A 19099-nucleotide genomic window follows, 5' to 3' on the forward strand; every position below is an offset into this window, starting at 1 on the left:
GGCATTAAACCCTGCCGAAGTCCCTCCCCTCCCCAAATCCTGCCCTCTCCAGGCTCCACCCCCCAAATCTCCAAGAATCTCCCCACCTGGAGCTGCCAACCCTAGTACAGAGTGAGGGACAGAGGAACTGTTTAAACCTTTATTTTGTATTCCTGACTCAGTCTATTGCTGTTTTATTATTTTTAATGCTGATAGAAGTTCTCTGTATCACCTAGACTTCTTCCATTCGAACACACTATACAAAACAGGCACCAGTAGAAGGGGGATGGTCTGCTGACAAACTGCTAATCCCCCAATGGTGTGCAAGTACAGCAAGCTATCCTCATGGTAACCAGATGCTGGGTGGGGAGAGACAGAGGCATGAGAAAGGGCCTTAGAAGGGCTAAGTAGGGGAGGGGAGCTGGGAGCCCTGCTCCTCTCAGTGGGTAATTCCTTCAACGGCTAGGTGGTGGCAGAAGTGTACTGAAAAAGGGGGCATGGAACTGGGCAGAGATCCAGATGGTGACTGATGTCCAGAAGCTTCGGAAGGCAAGATGGAGCAGCACCCATGGCTCGGTGGGGCTGTCTTGCCACACTTCTTAAACCAAGGGCTGCTCAAGCATACTGTCTACATGCTGTAAGAAAAGGGGCCACCAAAGAGCAGTGTGCGAGTGCTTGACTGATGAGGCCTGGAAGTCCAGATGAAGGGAAGGGAGCAGCCTGACTGTGCTTCTCTTCAGCTCCAGATCCACACTGGAAGGAGGGACTTCGCTACAGAAGGTCCATGGCCTCCAAGTTCAGTCTTCACATGCTACACAAATGGAGCTGGCCCTTGGCTGCTACTGGTGGATGCATGGAGGAAAGGTGGCACACGGGGTAGGGTTGCCAACTCCAGGTTGGGAAATTCCTGTTGATTTGAAGGTGGAACCTGGGGAGGGTGGAGTTGCAGGAGGGAAGGGGGCTCAGCAACAATGTGATGCCATGGAGCTCTTTGGAGCTGCCATCTCCTCCAGGGGAATTGATCTCCGCAGTTTGGAGATCAGTTGTAATTCTGGGAGGCTGGCAAACCTATTTGGGTGAAGGGGAAGCTCAGGCCCTGATTAGAACCAGGCCTTGCAGTGGCTGCTCTAACCCCCTGTCTGTAACTTTTTCTCCACTACCAGCAGTTGTCTGAAGATCTACTCTCTTATCTGACTCCTCCCTTTCTCCCCTGCTGTCCCTTAGGCCTGGAACTGCCTTCCAGAATACCTAAGAGATGCCACCTCTCCATCCCTTCAAACCCCTTTCTCAAAATCCCCCTTTTCATGAAGCCTTTGACATAATCTCTCAGTTCCTTTTCCCTACTGAAATGGAAACTCTTGTAACTGGAAATACTATATATTTCCCTCAGATTTATTTCCATCTCCTACTCTTTCTTGCCTCCTTTATGTCAAATTTTAGATTGTAAGTTTCTTGGGGCAGGGACCTGTCATTCTAAAGCATTAAGGGCATTTCTATGTATTTATTCTATTTATTTTCTTCCCAATGGGGATCCAAAGTGGCATATAACATCTTTTCCCCTCCTCTACCTTATCCTCACAACAACTCTGCAAGGTAGGCTAGGCTGAGAAAGGAAGGCTAGCCCATCCACTAAACAGCTGTAGGTGATTGCTTAGGACACCAGAGGTGGAAAGGTACCTACCAACCACTCCTTTTGCACCTCTCTCCCTCCCAGGGTGTTTGGATCTGCTGCAGCACGTGACAGCCCTGGAGATGCTCCCTCCCGGGGGCCTCAGTAGGCGGCTGCAGGGCACCTGCCCTTTTCCTTCCTCTGTCATGGAGACAATGCAGGGCATGTCTTGCCTAACCCTCTTGGGCTTGGCTTTTGTCCTTCTTCCCTTTCCACCTTACCACCACATTAGAGGGTGAGGAAGGTGGGTAGCTGCTTCCTACCTTGGTACAAGAAAGCAGGGTGCTGCCTCACCTTGCTGCCATGGTAGGGGGGGCAAGGAAGGCAGGCACTGCTGTGCCTCCTTCTTGCCTCACCTGGTGTGAAGAAGGTGGCTGCTGCCTTGCCTTGCCATTGCAGTTGTGGAGCATAGGGAGGGCTGCAGCTGCTGTGCCTTATCACCTCCCCTGGCCATGAAGGCAGATGGGATTCCATGGCTATGTTGGGATTCAGAACTAGGTCTTCAAGATACTGACACTCAAGCAAATGATTGTATATTATTATCAGCATCTGTTCCTATGAGAGAGACCTTTCACTGTACCTGGTAGTGTGGTCAGTAAATACTTTCCTAGCCCTTTTCCGTCATATGATCCGCCAGGGAGGGACCTAAGCATTATTTTGCTAAATCACCAAGGTCCTTCTCTTTCAGTATTCTTTCTTTAACATGACTGCTGAAAGATGACAAACAGGGCAGGAAAATGACCGACATCGCATGGTGCTGATCCCAAGCATTTGGCATTCAGAGGCGTATCTGCATTCAAATATGGATATTGTATTCTTATCTATTATTGTTAATAACTACTCATTCCAGTGTCAGGAATCCAAATTTCCTGATTTCATGTTTCCGATTTGATGGATCCATCTTCCGTAAACTTATCTAATCCTTTTTCTACCTAAACTGGGAGCCATCAGCTTACATATAACAATGTCAGAAGTTTCACAGAGTCCTGGAGTGTGGAAATCAAATACAAAGAAATGGGATATGGGATCCCAGAAACTGAAGCACGTGCCCTGAATCAGGTCAACACAAATCTTAGTCACAGTGCAGTTAAGCGGAATGATGAAATGCAAGCTCAGGTTGTACATGTTTTTGGAAGGGGAAGTTAGTGCAAAGTCTAAATCCTCCTGATGCAAGAGTAGTAGGGAGGAAGATAATTTGTTAGATATGATCAAGGACACAGGGCCAAGAAGCAAGAGACTTTGGCTCAAATAAACCTGGAATGGTTATGATAGGTTTTTGTTTCCCCTTTAGCCTTGGAGAGAAAATTGTCACTTGTGTAATTAACAAAACTACTGCCTTGGCTGTAAAGAATTCCCCTCTGGAACAAAGACCCAATCAGCAGGAAATATTCAACTAGCATGAACAATAAATCACTGGGAGAGGGACTGAAGCAATGGCCAGGTTGGCCAAGAAGTAGCTTCCTTCAGACCAGCGGCCACTAAATGAGCTCATCAGCAAGTCCCCTCCCTTGCTAGGAAGGTTTCCCGTCCCTGCTGGCTGTGGGTCCCTTTACGATCATCAGGGGAATGGAGGAAAGTTGTATAGCTACAGGGCAGACCTGCCACATTTCCTAATTTGGACAGAAGACATCAGGGCCAAGATCTGGAAAGCCCTGAGGACGTGCCCTTTAGCCTTTTCATGAGCCCTTTGGGACTCACCTGGTTCTCTGTTCTGATTGCAGCTCCTAGCATGGTGCCAGAAGGTCCCATGTCTTTGGAGGGCAACAAGAAGATGACAAACTTTTCTCTACAGAGAAAGGCAAACATGCTCCTTGTAACAATTACAAAATTACTAACAGTAGAAAACAGCAAGAGTCTAGTAGCACCTGTAAGACTAATAAAATTTGTGGTCGGGTATGAGCTTTCGTGAACCACAGCACACTTCTTCAGATACTGAAGAAGTTGTATAGCTACAGTGCAGACCTGCTACATTTCCTTATTTGGACAGAAAGTGTCCAAATACTGAAGAAGTGAGCTGTGGCTCATGAAAACTCATACCCTACCACAAATTTTGTTAGTCTTACAGGTGCTACTAGACTCTTGCTCTTTTCTACTGCTACAGACAGACTAACACAGCTACCCATCTCAAATTACTAACAATTACTAAAACAGACAAAACACGGAGTTCCATGGTTGGGACTCTCAAGGTTTTTTTAAAGTTGCAGGTAGGCAGGACTTTGATTTGGATTGGAACTATGGTGTGTTGTGGGGGGGAGTTTGCACCCTGCTCCATTTCCCTGACCTAAAACAATCCCATGGAGCTGCTTATTGCCCTGTTGGTACAAACACACAGATTCTGCATCAAGGGACTGTAAGTTAATCCCAGGTGGGTAAATAGCAGCTCCACAGGGCATTTCAGGCCAGGGAAATGGTGCAGGGGGAACACGTAACCCTTTCTTCTGTGCTGCAGTCCCCATTTGAATCAAGATCCTATAGGCCTTTGAACTCCGTCCACAGCATCCCTAGCAGCAAATCTGAATGAGAGGATAAGCCACCTTCCTCCCATCTCCTTGTCTTTTGTGCGGAGTGCTGATTGGCTGGCCATTGTGGCAGTCACAGAAACCACTTCCTCTCCATCTAGCAATGCAGAGTTCCGGCTTGCTAGTCCTTGGCCGTCGTCACACGGGCCCATATCCCGATAGTTTTGCGACTCTAACCGTTTGTTTTGTAATCGACATCAAAACGGACACTCTCACCTTTTTTCGATTGCTCGCGTGTCCACACAGTCCCACTGTTCCGTAAAGGCGGGTTTCTACTGTCGCCTCCTCTACCGGTCAACTGATCTCCACCCTCCCGCCTTCTTTTTTTTTTTATTTTTTTCGCTATTTTGCGCTATTTCACGCTTTCGTTATTAACGACTCGCGTTATTGCAAACTTTCTTTTTACGTTGATTGGTGCCTAACTTTTCCCGCCCCTGAAATGGCAAAACCATTGGGTCTTCGGAATTTTCACTCTAATTTGAACAAGCTTAAATTGCTGTCACCGTTCTCAAATGCCCTTGTCCGATGAGATCTTCCTCTCTCAAAAGACTACCATGACGCCACAGCCAATGTTCATGTATTTGCTTGCACAGCTAGTGAATTCTATTCTGCAGGGTGCGATTGCACTATACCATGCGCAACTTCGATCCATCAATCATCGGAGAAGACTGGCATCAATACTCTTCCAGTCTTCCGACTTCCCTTCTCACTCATACCAAAATATTGGGAAGGAAAAAAGAAGGAGGCTTAGCCAACGCTGGCATGCCCTTGCAAGCCTTCATGTTCCAAGAAGATTCTGGGTCCGTGAGCGCAGTCAAGATTGGTGGAACAGGATCGTTCTGAACACCTGGGATGACGAGCAGTGGATGGAATGTTTCCGAATGGATCGGGCAACGTTCACGGAATTGGTTGATGTGCTTCGTTCCCGACTGCTCCGACAACGCACCAACATGAGAGAACCTGTCTCCCCGGAGCAGCGAGTGGCTGTGACCATATGGTTCCTAGCCACTGGTGCATCTTACCGTGTGGCTGGAGATCAATTTGGACTGGGGCCATCAACTGTTGCCACTGCAGTTTTGGAGGTATGCCGTGCAATGGAGGACGAACTTCTTGGGAAGACCATCTGCCTGGGCAACGAGGTTGGCAAGGTAATTTTTTTTATATATATATTTTGATTCGATATAACGATTTATCATAGTTGCAAATGAGAAATCAGTAATGTTAGGGATCCTTTTGTTTTTGTGTGGAAAATATTTTCTTGCGTTAGGTAGCATCATCAAATTTGGATATATTTTTTTTAAATAATATTGTCAGTTCGATATGACGATTTATCAATGGAACAAAAAAATAGCAATTAGAGAATCCTTTTTTTGTATTGGAGGAAAGATTATAATACGGTAATTCACATGATTAGAATTTAATTTGATATGATCTGTTTCAGATAATGGATGGATTTGCTAGACTCGGATTCCCACACTGCATCGGGGCCATTGATGGGACCCACATCCCTATCGGGGCACCAGGTGGAAGCCCGGAACAGTACGGCAACCGGAAAATGTTCTCATCGATGCTTTTGCAGGGTACAGTGGACTACACTGGACGCTTCATAGATGTTGAAATCGGATGGAGCGGAAAAAATCATGATGCCTTTGTTTTTAAAAACTCATGTATCTGTGCGGCGATGGATGCTGGGACATTTGTGCCTGGAAATCCCACACTTAACCTGGAAGGAGTGTCTGTGCCTCCCATTATTATTTCTGATGGCGCGTACCCAATGCGCCCCTGGCTTATGAAGCCGTATGGGAAGATTGCAAAAACACAACGAGAGCGGAACTTTGACAGGTGTCTCTCCCGTTCGAGAAATCAGGTCGAACGGAGTTTCGGAAGGCTGAAGGGGCGCTGGCAGATCTTATTGCAAAGACTAAAAGCCAGGGAGGAAAATCTTGTCACCATCATCACAGCTTGTGTAATATTACACAACATCTGCGAAGCTAGGGGACAGCAGGTCTTGGGGGAGCTGAGAGATCCCTCTCCTGTACTGCTGCCTGAAGAGGATGAGGAAATGGTGGACAACAACAATGCTATACTTGAGAAAGGGAAGGTGGTGCGGGATGCTCTAGCCACCTTCATGGAATCTCAAATGAGGCGCCAAAACTAATTTCTAATCTACTGTTTTTCAAATAAACAATCGGTCTGAGAAATGTTCTTAGCCATTATCGTTTGCTTGTTTTGTTCTCATGCATGTTTATCAATAAATTGTATTCTTGAATTGTGTGCACTTTCTAGCATTTCTTGGGAGGTTGGAAAATGATTGCTGCTGAAGATGATGCTTTGCAACTTCATTGTGAAAAGTTAGGGGGGGGAGTTTTGACATCATGCGTGGCCGGGATACAGTGACATAGCAATAGATAGGCACAGAGAAGAGGGAGGCCAACTTCTGCAATGAGGGATATGTCGCCAGAGCCTCCTAAGGTGGCCCCAAAGACTCTGATCCTCCTGTGCTTGAGAGATGCGTGACCGACTAACGCCAGCATGCCCTTTCGATTAAATTTTATGTATGCCATACTGTTAGTTCGTTATTTCTTCAACGCACACCACTTTCGCACCCCATCTTGCTGTCGCTTCTTGCCAGATTATCACTCCTATTGCTAAGCCCGTTTCCCCCTTCAATCAACCCAAATTTATTTTTGAATGTAGAGGCGCCTCGCGATAGGCCAACTGTTTTTCATTGACCCTTGACCCAGGATTCCCGCCCAAAATGCCGGCTGCCGCTCGAGCATGCTCAGTTGGAAATATTTTCAACTTCGCTATTACGACGTGAGACTGACATGCCGCCACGACGAAGGGGCGCCTTCTGGTCGGACGAGGAGGTTGATCTGCTCCTGAACCTGATTCTTCAGAGTGGGAAGGTGGAGCGGCTCATGAGTAGCTCCCACCTTCCCACCAAGGTCATTTTTTGGAGGCTGGCCAAGAGGATGACCGACAGGGGCTTCCAGAGAAGCGCGGACCAATGTAGGTCCAAGTTTAAACGGACCAAGGGGGCTTTTTTTGATGCACTGGAGGCATGGCAAGGAATCCCCCGTCAGAGTGGACGTCCTCCCCACTTCAGCAAAATGTTGCAGCTTTGGGAAGCGGCGGGAAGACCACGATGGCAGGAGAGGAGGCATGCCTGTGAGTATATTTGCAAGAGCCTTCACGGCTGTCTCCCTAAGGTTGGACTTAAGAGCATGCTGTCTTAAGAACCCACCATGTTTTGTGGAGGAATTACCATTATTCCTTTAGATTTCCTTTGGATGTTCATGGAATACTGATGTGCATTGATTGGGCCAACACTTGTCTTGTCCCTCCGATTTCCACTCTTAGTGTCATCATAGACAGATTTATCCTTTGACACCACGCACATCCTCCACATTTTCCCTCAAAAATCACTATTAAAGCTAATAATCTCTCACTTGGTGTGGATAGTGCATCTCATCAAATTATGCCACCCCCCCCCCCTGGGCCATTATGAATGGTGTTCCCGGTTATTTTGTGCATGCATCAAAAAAAAAAATCATGCCTCTGTCAAATCATGGGCAAAATGTAGTTGTTCACCTATTGTGAACTCAATTATTTTCGTGTTTGAGCCAATGCCCTGTGTTCATCAGAGAAATTATATCACCCACCCTGTGATCAGTGTCCAGGATGGATTTTAAGACATTTGTGTTCATCATTGTGTCTCATACATCTCCCACAACTTTCACAGCTGTTCGAAGAGGCAGAGAGAGCCAACATGAGGGGGCAGCAGCACATGGAGCCTCACAGCCAGGACATGATCTGAGTAGCGAGGAGGAGACGCAGGAGACCAGATCTTCAGCAGCGGTTGATGCCTCTCAAGGTAAGCTGCATTTGCAGCGTTCCACTGTAGGAATAATTTTTTGTTTTTAAAAAAAAGCAGTCTCCTAAAATCAGAGGTTGTACTGTGTCTTCTGTCTGCGGATGCCCATGCCCTGCAACCACCTCTTCGTTACACCGAGAATAGAGTTTGGCTACTGTTACGGCAATGAGCACATAAACGGTTTGGGAAACAAGTGAACTTTATTTAAAAAAAATTTACTTTCTGAGTCAAGGAACATAAAGTGGATGACAGCAAACTTTCACAACTAAAAACTTACCAACTTTTTTCCATGCAGCAAAATTTTTCCACTCCCAAAATCAAGTAATTATAAGTGGAGCAACTAGAACTCAATCCCAACCCTTCTCACAATTGACATTTGCTAGGACATCTCCCTAAGATTTGTTTTTCCTTTTCTTAGATGCAGCCATGGAGGAACGTGCCAGTGATGATGAGAATCCATCCACCAGCGCACAGCAACCACCCCAGGCATCCTCCCAACAAACCTCCCTCGAGAGCATCCACGCAGCTATACGCTCTCTGGAAGCAAGGATGACATCCTACGGTAGGTTTATACGTTAGGTGTTGTTTGAAAAAACATGTACCGCAAAAGGAAGACATTTCCTGCCACAGTTTTGTTTTATCTTTTCAGCTCGCAAGCAGCAAAGCCAGTTTAGGACTCTGGAGAGTCGAGTGGCGAGGCAAGGGCGTCGACTCCTGGCTTTGGAGAGGAGGGGGCGACAAAGCGAAGGGTTGCCTGATCAGCCAGCGTCAAGTGGGCAGGACCCCTGACCTGACCGAACCCATTGTTTTGTCTGCTGTTATGGTTTATCTTGGGTTATTTGTTGAAAGTTTGATTGTTAATAGTTTCTGCTTGTTAATGGTTAAATAAAACAGTAGTTCAACAACTCCAACGAACTGATTAATTTCAAGTATGGTAACATTTTGAATTTTCACAGACAAACAGATGGATGTTGTGTGCAAGCGCATACCTTGAGCAGTGGCCAAAACCAAAAAAGCTCAGATATGTTCTAGACATGTGACTATAGGGTGAGTCGCTCCCTGGCCTTCCCCACACACGATCTTTTGGGTGCACCCTTCCTGGTGTTATCTGTGGCGATGTCTTCCACATGACCATTGGTCAGTTCTGGGAGTTTGGGTGTTTGCTGCATCAGGAAAGCCTCACCAAAGGATTTAAGAGTTTGCACAGTCGCACGCATCACCTCCAGGTTTTGTGACCATGCATCTTGGAACATTCTTCGCTCGAGCCTGGTCTCCTGAAGAAATTCCTGGTGTCTGCGGCCCTCCTCCTCACGCCACTTTTTGGTCTCCTCTTGCTCCTGCCTTCGAAGGGCCAACTCCTCCTGGTGTTCTGCGGATGCTAGACTAAGTAACTTCTCTGCTGCACTGGTAATAGCAGACACAGGCCTTTTCCGACATCTGATGTTGTCCAGGCGTGTTCCTGGCGATAAATCTGGCGTTGTCATTTCCATGGAACCTAGTCAGTGGTAGATTGAGATTATTGTTGTGTGCAGTGTGTATCCATCCCCCGCCCTCTCAAAAATCCAGCCAACATTCTATCCTTTCCTCTATTTTTTCAAACAATGTACCATCAGAGAATCTGCAGTGTGCATATTTTAACTGCGAGGTCCAGGATACACATGGAGCAAAAGTTGCTGTGATGGGTGGTCATGACCAAAAACATGGAATGGGGACATACTAGTGTTTTTTATAGTTCACGAAAATGGTCCAATCTACAAGATAACACTACAAATGGAATTATTATGGAGGTGTTGAAAAATGTTAGGAAAAAATACATTTAATAAAAAGCAAGGAATTGTGCTGTTGGGGGTGGGTGGGTACGATTTCAACGCAATCTCTCCAATCGCTGAGTGACATGTCAGCTGGTCCTTTCCTGGGTCAACATCATCACATACTTACCTTCAGCAGTAGAACGTGGTGATGGGGGGTTGTTTTCCTTGTCCAAAAAATCTTCCTGCATGGTGAATCCCCGGTCAATGAAACCTGCAGAAATAAGTTGAAAGACATATCAACATGCTTTGTCAGTAATTGAACCCAGATTTTATTGCTGCATTTTTGATCACAGTAGGAATTCATTCCGCTGGGCTTGCACTGACTCGTGTTCTTTCCCCTCAACCACAAGTCCCGACATACAGTGAAATGTCTGCCTCCTTATGTGTCCCCATCAATCCACCCTCATGCAGGAAAACAGGGCCACACATAACTTGTCCCCCTGTAAGCAGTAATCCCAGGCTTCTTAAAAAAGGCTGGGACTGATGCTTTGCCACACTAGACTTTGGAAGGTGGTCAAAGCAATGTGCCACAGTATAAACAGATCTCAAGACATCTCTCACCATCATCAAGGAGGCCATCCGGTGTGGCATCCAGGTCTGGTTCCAGAGCATGCCCTTCTGCCTCAATCAGGCCATCACAGTCTTCTGAAGCAAAGGAACAAAAGGAGGAACAGGATTTTTGGTGAATGGTAAATGTACATGCCTCAATGCATAAACCCCCTCCACTATCTGTTGCCATCGTTTGGTCATTAAGGGCCAAGCTGCAAGTGACGCCTGAGACTGGTAGGTCACTTATCAAATTTCCTCAGGATGTGAAGGGAAATGTAGGCATCCAGGTCTTGCAGCCGTGATGTGTAGCAAAGCTTCGAGACCCCGCTTACTAAGTTGCCAATCACTACCTGAGTCAAGTGGACTAGTGTCCAACCGGTGTCTGGTGTTCCTTGTTGATTGGCTCTATACAGAATCACCTTAAGCCGCCCCACCACTGCTGGAGAGGCACATTTCCAACATGTAATGTTGACATAATACAAATGCTAATGCTGAATCGTCTCCGTCCCAATTGTGTCAATTTACTGATGTGCTATACTACAATATTACCTGTATGATAAGGTGTTGACATTCTTATTTCCGCGGGATTACAGGTGTGTAGGTCGTGGGAGAAAAGCTCTTCTGATCCCCTCTGGAGCACCAATGTTTCCGGCTGCACTTGACCCACCACCTGCAGCACCATGCTTCTTGCGATGCGTTTCGGGTTAACACTTGCATCACCACGTAGAATACTCTCAAGCTCACGGTAGTAGGGGCAAGTGATGGGTGCATTTCCAGACCTGTTGTTATGCGCAACAACCTTTTCGTATTCGAGACGCATGGTCTTGGTCTTAGACCTGCACTCCAGAGCCGATCTTCTATGTCCCCTTGTTGCCATCTGCTCGGAGATGCGTTCGAAGTAGTCAAGGTTTCTGTGTGTATTCCGAAGTGCCTCCTGTATTTTTTCCTCTCCCCAAAAGTGAAGGAGGTCCATAATTTCTCGGTGTCTCCAAGAGATCCCCCGCTTAACATAACTGTCTCCTCCGTGAGACATGGTTGTTTTAGAACGGGCGATCAAGAGACTGCAGTTATATCTCTGAAGGTAAAGCTTTGGCAGGCTGTGTGTCTCACAGACGCGTTGAACTTCCCTTGTTAATTTCGAAAGCAAAAGTGATTTCCGCGCGCCTGCTGCATATTCAATCGGGCTTCCTTCCGCGCCAAAATTAACGGCTAAAAGTATCTACTTTCGTCGTTGCGATACTCCAAAAGCGGTCAATGTTTGCACCAAAAAAAAAAAGTTTTATTAAAAAAGTGGAGGGACAATGGAAGTATCAGAGGAGATTTGGATAATGGGATGGAGAATTTGTGAATGAATGAACAATCTTTTCGGCATGATCGATTGAATGTGGTTTTTGGACAAATAAGATAGAAATGCCTGTTCCACATTGGATTTCACCATAACGATGCTTGTAAAAAATGCAATATCGTTATACCATCTACGTTCGCCAAAAAAAATTTTTTTCGTGAAGAGATGGGGTTTGTGGGTGTTTGGGAGGGGTGGAACTTTGGCGCGCCTAGACATGTGATCAAGAAGCGTTGCAAGCGGAACATAATCGATATGGGGCAGTCACATGGAGACGGACGCAGGCAAAGTAAAGAGTGAGAAGACGTCATGGGGACAAACGTTATAGAGACGAAACGAGGTGGGTATTCTGTGGAACATGACGTTCTTTTAACGCAATTTTTTTGCCAGTGTGACGACGGCCCTTGTGTCAGTCATGAAACTTCCACCACTTCTGGCCAAGAGCAAGGCTTCATTTTTTTTTTTTTTAAGCCTAAAGTCTACCAAAAACATGTTTAGAATCAGACCCAGATAGACACATCAGCAGAAGAACAGGAGAGGGGAAACAGAGCAACACAAAAGAAGGCACCCACACTTGATGGGAAATACATTCACAATCACACTTACTAGCAGGGCTCATTTCGAGGAGGAACACGCAGGAACGCGGTTCCAGCAGTTCCCCAAAGAGGTCACATGTCAGGTGGCCCCACCCACCTGACTCTCGGACATTTTGGGCCCGTTTCAGCCTGGATTGGGGCCAAAACGGCCCAGATTGGGCCTCTGACGGGTGGTGGATCACTCTCCTACTCAACAGCGGCCCAATCCTGACCATTTTGGGCCCCTTTTCGGCCATTTTCAGCCCCCTTTTGCCATTTTGGGCCTAATTTCAGCACTTAATGGCCTGGATTGGGTCCCAAACAGCCAGAATAGGTGATGTCAGGGGTGTGTCATATGCAAATCAGATATGCTAATGACACATTTCTGGTGATGTCAAGGGGTGTGGTATATGCTGATGAGTTATGCTAATGAGTTATGCTAATTAGTTCCTCCAGCTCTTTTTCTACAAAATGACCCCTGCTTACTAGTTATCTAGAAGTTACAGGGAAGGGGATCTAGTTGTAAAGGAGACGTGTAGAAATATTCACAAATGGAGAAACAAGGGTCTGAAATGGCACTTGGGAGAACTTGCCTTGGTTGAGGAGGGAAAACTATGGAATCCTCCAGCTAGACTGCCATTTGGCTGGTTAATTTAATTAAGATCCTAGTTGCATATTAAGGAGTCTGGAACCAAGTTGCGTGGAACCAAGTGTTCATTCAGTGACTCACTGGTTAAATGTGATTTTCTTTCTTTACAGGTAGGATTGCTGTTAGTAAGGCAATTATGTAACTCAAGTTCCTATTAGTTAGGTGCATAGGTAATCACAAGTGATGGCGCACATTCTTTCCCACCCACATGCTACGCCTCTGTGATGGGGTATATTTTTGCTGCTGGTAGTGACTTTTTCGTTTTTTAAAAATGTTCTGTTGAAGGCTTCTGCAATAATGCAGTGTGACCGCAGGTGTTTACAAGCAGGGCTACACTGCTCTCCAACAGCAATGATCCACAACAAGAAAAAAGCTTTTCCTCTACTCAAGTAGAGGAATAGCTTTCCCCTCACAACAACATTGCCGTATTGTGTGATAAGTTTAAACACAAACCATTTTTTTATCAGGAAAATGCCACCTCAAGGTAACATTCCCCTATTATATTTATTTATTATATATTTATTTACTTCATTTATATCCTGCCTTTCTCTCTAATGGGGACTCAGAGTGGCTTACATCATTCTTGTCTAGTTTATCTGCACAATAACACCACGAGGTAGGTTAGGCTGAGAAGGTGAGATTGACCCACGATCACCCAGCAAGATTCCAGGGCAGAAGGGGGGCTTGAACCTGGATCTCCCAGATCCTGGTCTGATGGTCTAACCACTACACCACACTAGCTCTCTAACTATGAGAAGGAATAGGAGGAGGAAATAGGGGTTGAATGGTGTTGCTGGTGATGCTTTACCATTGCCCCCAAACTCTTTGGTTAAACCATAGTGTTTTGGCTGAATGCTAGAGGGTCACGGCAACATCACTAGCAAGGCTTTTCCTCCAAACTGGTGACTTTCCCACTGGTTTCTCACCTTGTGCTGGAACTGTCTGCCAAAGTGATGTGATATCTAACTTCCAAAGCTGCTATTTTCCCCAGGGGAACTAATTTCTGAGGCTTGGAGATCAGTTGTAATTCTGGGCAATCTCCAGGTCCCATCTGAAGTCTAGAAAAACTTGTTTTGATTGATTTTTAGCTGGTGGTGGATGTGTTTTCCATTGTACCATAACATGGAGTAGAGAAGACTGATGCAAGCCACTTTGGGTCCCCACTGGGGAGAAAAGCAGGATACAAATATCTCAACATAAATAAATAAATCAGAATTCTACAGTACCTAGGGCACGGGGGTAGGCAATCCCCTGCACATGTGCCCACAGCAGCACATCAGGCCATTTTGCTTGGCACCCAGGGCCAGAGCTCTGTCCAAGCAACCAAGGCATTGGTGGCACTTCAGGGACCAGTGGCATGGGAGAAGGAAATGCATGTGGCTTATGTCTGTCCTCATCTCCAAGACCTGCATTGCCTCCAGGTGAGTCCAAAGCGAATCCATGAGATGCTGGCAAAGCCACTGGGACAAAGCTTGTTCCAACAGTGTCTGGCCAAAGACACCCCCACCTCTGGTTTGCTGGTATGCCCACATCTTCACAGGTAGGTAGTGCAGTTTTTAGAGACCATAGAAAGTATATAAAAAGTTTAAATTAAAAAAAATCTTCAGTGTTCAAAGTGCCATGTAAGAGTGTGTAGCCAGAGGAAATGTACAGGTGCAGTAAACATTTATTTATTAACTAAAACAATTTGACCCAGCTTTTTGGTATAAAATGCTCCCAAAGTAGCTCAGTAAAATACACTTAAATGATTTTAAAGCCACATATTCCTATAAACACTGTAAATGACGGTTGCTTTAAAACCTCAGGGACACATGGAAATTCTCCTATATGAGCATCAATGAAACAAATATGAGCCCCACTGGCTCATGGCAGCATTCATACCCAAGATCCTGTTCCTTTCAATGGGCTCGAGTTCTCAACGACACGCGTGAAATCTGCCCAGTGCCGCACAAGCTGTTTTCGTCGATGCATAAATATTTCATGACAGCGTACGAAAGAGATGCATTGTTGATAATGCACCATGAAATAGAACAGAGTTTTTCTCAAAACATTTTTTAAAACCCCATGAAATGCACCGCTGCTTGCTGCTCACAGTCATATTTTAAAGACATTTCACCAGCGAAACTGACGCAAGCAGAACAGCAGCAGGAATCAGGGCGGGGCTTTTTTCCTCCCTCTTGCTCTCCACTTAAGAAAAATAATCGTGGGAAGAGTGCATGGTTTTTTATAACGGGACCAACTAGGAATACAGCTCCATCTGCCAGCTACGTAAGACTCAGAGAGTGATGGTGCCACAGGAATAAGGCTACAAAGGGAAGATTTCTTTCCACCCTGGACATCATATTCCAAGGAGTGTATTAACATGATGGGGAAAATGTTAAGTTGGTGGTAGGGGAAATGATAGAGGCTCTTACGTTATGTGGCCAATTTTTAGTACAGAAAGAGAAAAAGACTCTGCTGTGCCTTCTTACCTGGGAGTAAGCCCCATTCAAGTCTGTAGGACTTATTTGCATAGGTTCAAGCTGTGAGGCTGCACTTGCTTCAGAATATATCCTACTGGACATAGGAAGACTTATTTTCAAGTAAATATGCAGAAGACCCAGCTGCCATCCACTGCATATGTCTAAGCAAGTTTCACTGAACTGAATGGGATTTATTCACCAGTAAATGTGCACAAGACTGTACACTTAGAGCAGAACCACAAGTGACAAAAGGCACAGATTGGACACTAGTCAGCTTCCCTCAAGTTTTGATGGGAAATGTAGGCATCCTGGTCTTGCAGCTTGACTCTCTGACTGCTGTCCAATGGACTTTTCAACTGTCACTTGTCCAACATTCCACCAAGCTGCCTACATTTCCCATCAAAACTTGAGGGAAGCTGACAAGTGTCCAATCTGTGCCTTTTGTCACTTGTGGTTCTGCTCTTAGTTAGAAAGATCTTTGCATAGACAGAATAGCATCTAAATTGATCGGGGATGTGGTGGAGGGCAGCTATTTAGGGAGGGCAGCAGAAGTATCTCTCCTCCCACTGACGACACATACCTTTCACATCTAGGGTTGCCAACAAGCCTAGAGAAAAATTTAATAGAGGATTAGGATGTGGAAATGGACTGCTGAAGCTTTCATGTAATAAAGTTAAATACCATCACTTGGTAAAAAGACTCTGCAAAGCGGGAAGAGGTTTTTTTTTCCTCCAGGCAGTTGGCCACCCTATCACCACAGGTGATTTCTGGCCATTGCAGTGGCTCTATATCCTGAGTGACTATTATTATAAAAATAATTCAATGGGCCAGTGTACCAGATGTGCTTTCCTAAGGAAAATGTCCCCTTTACTTAAAACAAAGAAGAGCTGATAACAGTGTGCTGATAACATTGCTATATGAGGTCATTCTGAGAGCTCAGCCTAGAAAAGAAAAAGAAAAAAAGGCTGGCAATGCAATCCTAAAGAGGCTTCCCTGGGAGTAAGCTCCATTGAAGAGATCTCACTAGCAGTGCAGTCCTAATCAAAGTTATTTCAGTCTAAGCCCATTGGAATCAATGGGCTTAGACTGGAGTCACTCTGTTTAGAATTGCATTGTAGGTTTTTGAATCAAATTGCGATTTAGGATTGCTCAAAGCAGGTCTACTCAGAATCCCACTCAGGTTTCTTTAATAGGGCTTACTCCCAAGTATTGCACTGTAAGGCTGCCATGCTATAAACATTTCTTGGGAGTAAACCTCACTGAATTCAATAGGACTTACTTCCGCATCAGCATGCCAAATTGCAATATGGCAGTTCTCAGTGCATTTACAGCCCAATCCTATTTACATTGACTTAGAAGTCAATATTAAAATGAAATTATAATGATTAAACCCTCATTTCATCTTGTCACCGATCAAGCAAAAGCCACCTTGAAGAAAGCTGTCTTACGTTACTTCCAGAAGATACTTAGTTTTAGAATTTGATGAGCGCCCCAAGGGGATCCAATTGGTTTTCAACAAACCAATTCAATTTCCACTCAGTTGATAAGTGAATGCTTTGAAAAAGTGAAGACAAGCTACCCTTTTAGGAGTCTTTTAACTACTCGGGTTCTGAGTCAGAAAGACAGCTGAGATGATAAAAGGCAGGCTGTTTTAAAGGCCAGGCAGGGGACTGGAGCAATCAGATCAACATTGGCAAACGGTACAGTCTTTTAGTAGTTGAAATGATCAGATTATTTTTTTCTTCCAGCACAGGAAAGTGAAAATGTAAACCGAGGATGGGGAATTATTTCAGCGTTTGGGGTATGTTACTTGCTGCATTTACTGAGTCACTGACTTTAGTAGTGGGATTTGCTAACTTGTTGGGAGGCTGTTTTGGTGGCCACCCATGAACTGTGAAACTGCTTTCCTCAGGGGGCGAAGTTGGTGCTGTTCCTACAGGCTGTCTGAACCAAAAATGAAGACATTTCTAAGTTAAATGAAAGAGCTGGTTTTTCCTCTTTTTTGCTGTTTTGTGTTATTTTCAAGATGGGTCGCTGTGTTTGTCTATAGCAGTAGAAAAGAGCAAGAGTCCAGTAGCGCCTATAAGACTAACAAAATTTATGGTAGGGGATGAGCTTTCGTTAGTCACACAGCTCACTTCTTCAATCTGATGAAGTGAGCTGTGACGCATGAAAGCTCATATCCCACCACAAATCTTGTTAGTCTTATAGGTGCTACTGGACTCTTGCTTTTTTCTCTTGTGTTTTTTAAACTGGGGCCGTCGTCACACGGGCATCTCTTCCGTTAAATTTACAGCATATAGCGTCCTACCTGTTATCGGCACAGTAACGTTTCTTTGGGTCACCTAACGGCTCTTCGCGCCACCAGCTGTCCACACCGAAGCACTCTGTTCTGTTCTCTCTAACCGCGCAGAAGCAGCTCCTCCCCCCCCCTTTTTTTATTATTCTGGCGTTTAATTCCGCTATAACGGAATAACAGCATATAAACATTCCGTTAGAGCAAAACATTGCGAACCTTTTGTTTTTCCAACTTTGAAATTATATAAATAGCCCTTTGCCCGCAGAAAACTCCCTGTCTGACATGATCCCCATCGCTGACGACTCTGCCATGGCGATTGAGTCATTTTTACTTCAGCAGAAAGTTTGCATTGTGTTATGTCGTTATGGCGTTATAAGGACATAATAAAATTAAAAAAAGGGGAGTCGCAGGAAGAAATGGATTCTGGGATTGAAGGGAGGGCATAGGACGTTGCGAGGCGAAATACATCGATGTGAGGCATTCACACTGAGGCACAAAATAGCGCGACTATCAAGCAAAAAACAGCAATGAGGAAATCGCATCAGTGTTGGAATAAGGTGGGTGTTTGCCGGGAAATAGCGCCATTTTAGCGCTAAAAAAAAGCCCGTGTGACGACGGCCTGGGTTTTATGTTAATTTTTGAATTTTGAAGTGCTGGCCACCTGTGCATTGTAGGTCAACAATATATCTCATTCTCAACATGGCCAAATTGGTGGATACTTAAATCCAGAAATTAGGGTCATGGACAGGCAAGACAGATCTTTCTACAACCTTGAGAAAAGTACCAGGTTTGCAGAAAAATCTGAAATCTTAAAAAAATATACATTGGAGTGTTAACCTCCCCCCTCCAAATAACAAAAGAAGCTTCTGTTGCTATAACAAACAAATGCCCTCAGTGGCTGTTGCTCAGCAACCACAACAGTACTGGCCAGTTGTAGCTTTGGTTTCTGTCAATAAAAGGCAGGGGGAGGGGGCAGGGTCCTTTCCGGGACTGTTTTGACCTTTAAGGGAGGACTCACAGGGCCAGGTAGGGTTGTCATATCCCCTGGAGCTAAAACCAGGGTGTACGAACACCCTGGGACACTTCCTTGTCATGCCAGGAATGACATCATTCCTAGCACAAGGAAGTGCTTGAGAACACACGGGAGTGCACTGTGGGGCTCCTGGACCCATTTCACGTTGTGATACTATATAACTTGCATGACTCACCCAGGCCTGGCAGCTTACTACTGTACAACAGCAGCCTCCTCATGAAAGCCGGTGTGTGATGTAATAGAGTCTCAGATTTGGAGACCCAGGTTCGAATCCTCTCTTTGTGTGGAAGCTCACTGGGTGACCTTGGGCCAGTAACACATTCTCAATCTAACTT

General features: G+C 45.4%; 1 protein-coding gene across 1 annotated transcript; it reads right to left on the reverse strand.

The window, feature by feature from the left end:
* Positions 1-9084: 9084 nt before the first annotated feature.
* LOC129325148 (uncharacterized) lies at positions 9085-11437 on the reverse strand. The gene is made up of 4 exons (XM_054972713.1): positions 10954-11437; positions 10417-10500; positions 9983-10066; positions 9085-9539 (listed from the first exon to the last, which is right to left on the reverse strand). Exons 1-4 carry the CDS (start codon positions 11435-11437, stop codon positions 9085-9087), a joined length of 1107 nt encoding a protein of 368 aa, XP_054828688.1.
* Positions 11438-19099: the final 7662 nt, after the last annotated feature.

The sequence above is a fragment of the Eublepharis macularius genome, chromosome 1, assembly GCF_028583425.1.
Source record: "Eublepharis macularius isolate TG4126 chromosome 1, MPM_Emac_v1.0, whole genome shotgun sequence".
NCBI classification, from domain to species: domain Eukaryota; kingdom Metazoa; phylum Chordata; class Lepidosauria; order Squamata; family Eublepharidae; genus Eublepharis; species Eublepharis macularius.

What these genes read in the sequence shown, in the direction of transcription:
- LOC129325148 (XM_054972713.1), bottom strand. Translation starts at nt 11,437, where the DNA reads ATGTCTCACGGAGGAGACAGTTATGTTAAGCGGGGGATCTCTTGGAGA. An exon ending in GTCAACACCTTATCATACAG is followed by an intron (nt 10,501 to 10,953) that starts GTAATATTGTAG and finishes CCTTTGCTTCAG; the next exon opens with AAGACTGTGATGGCCTGATT. An exon ending in GGATGGCCTCCTTGATGATG is followed by an intron (nt 10,067 to 10,416) that starts GTGAGAGATGTC and finishes TTATTTCTGCAG; the next exon opens with GTTTCATTGACCGGGGATTC.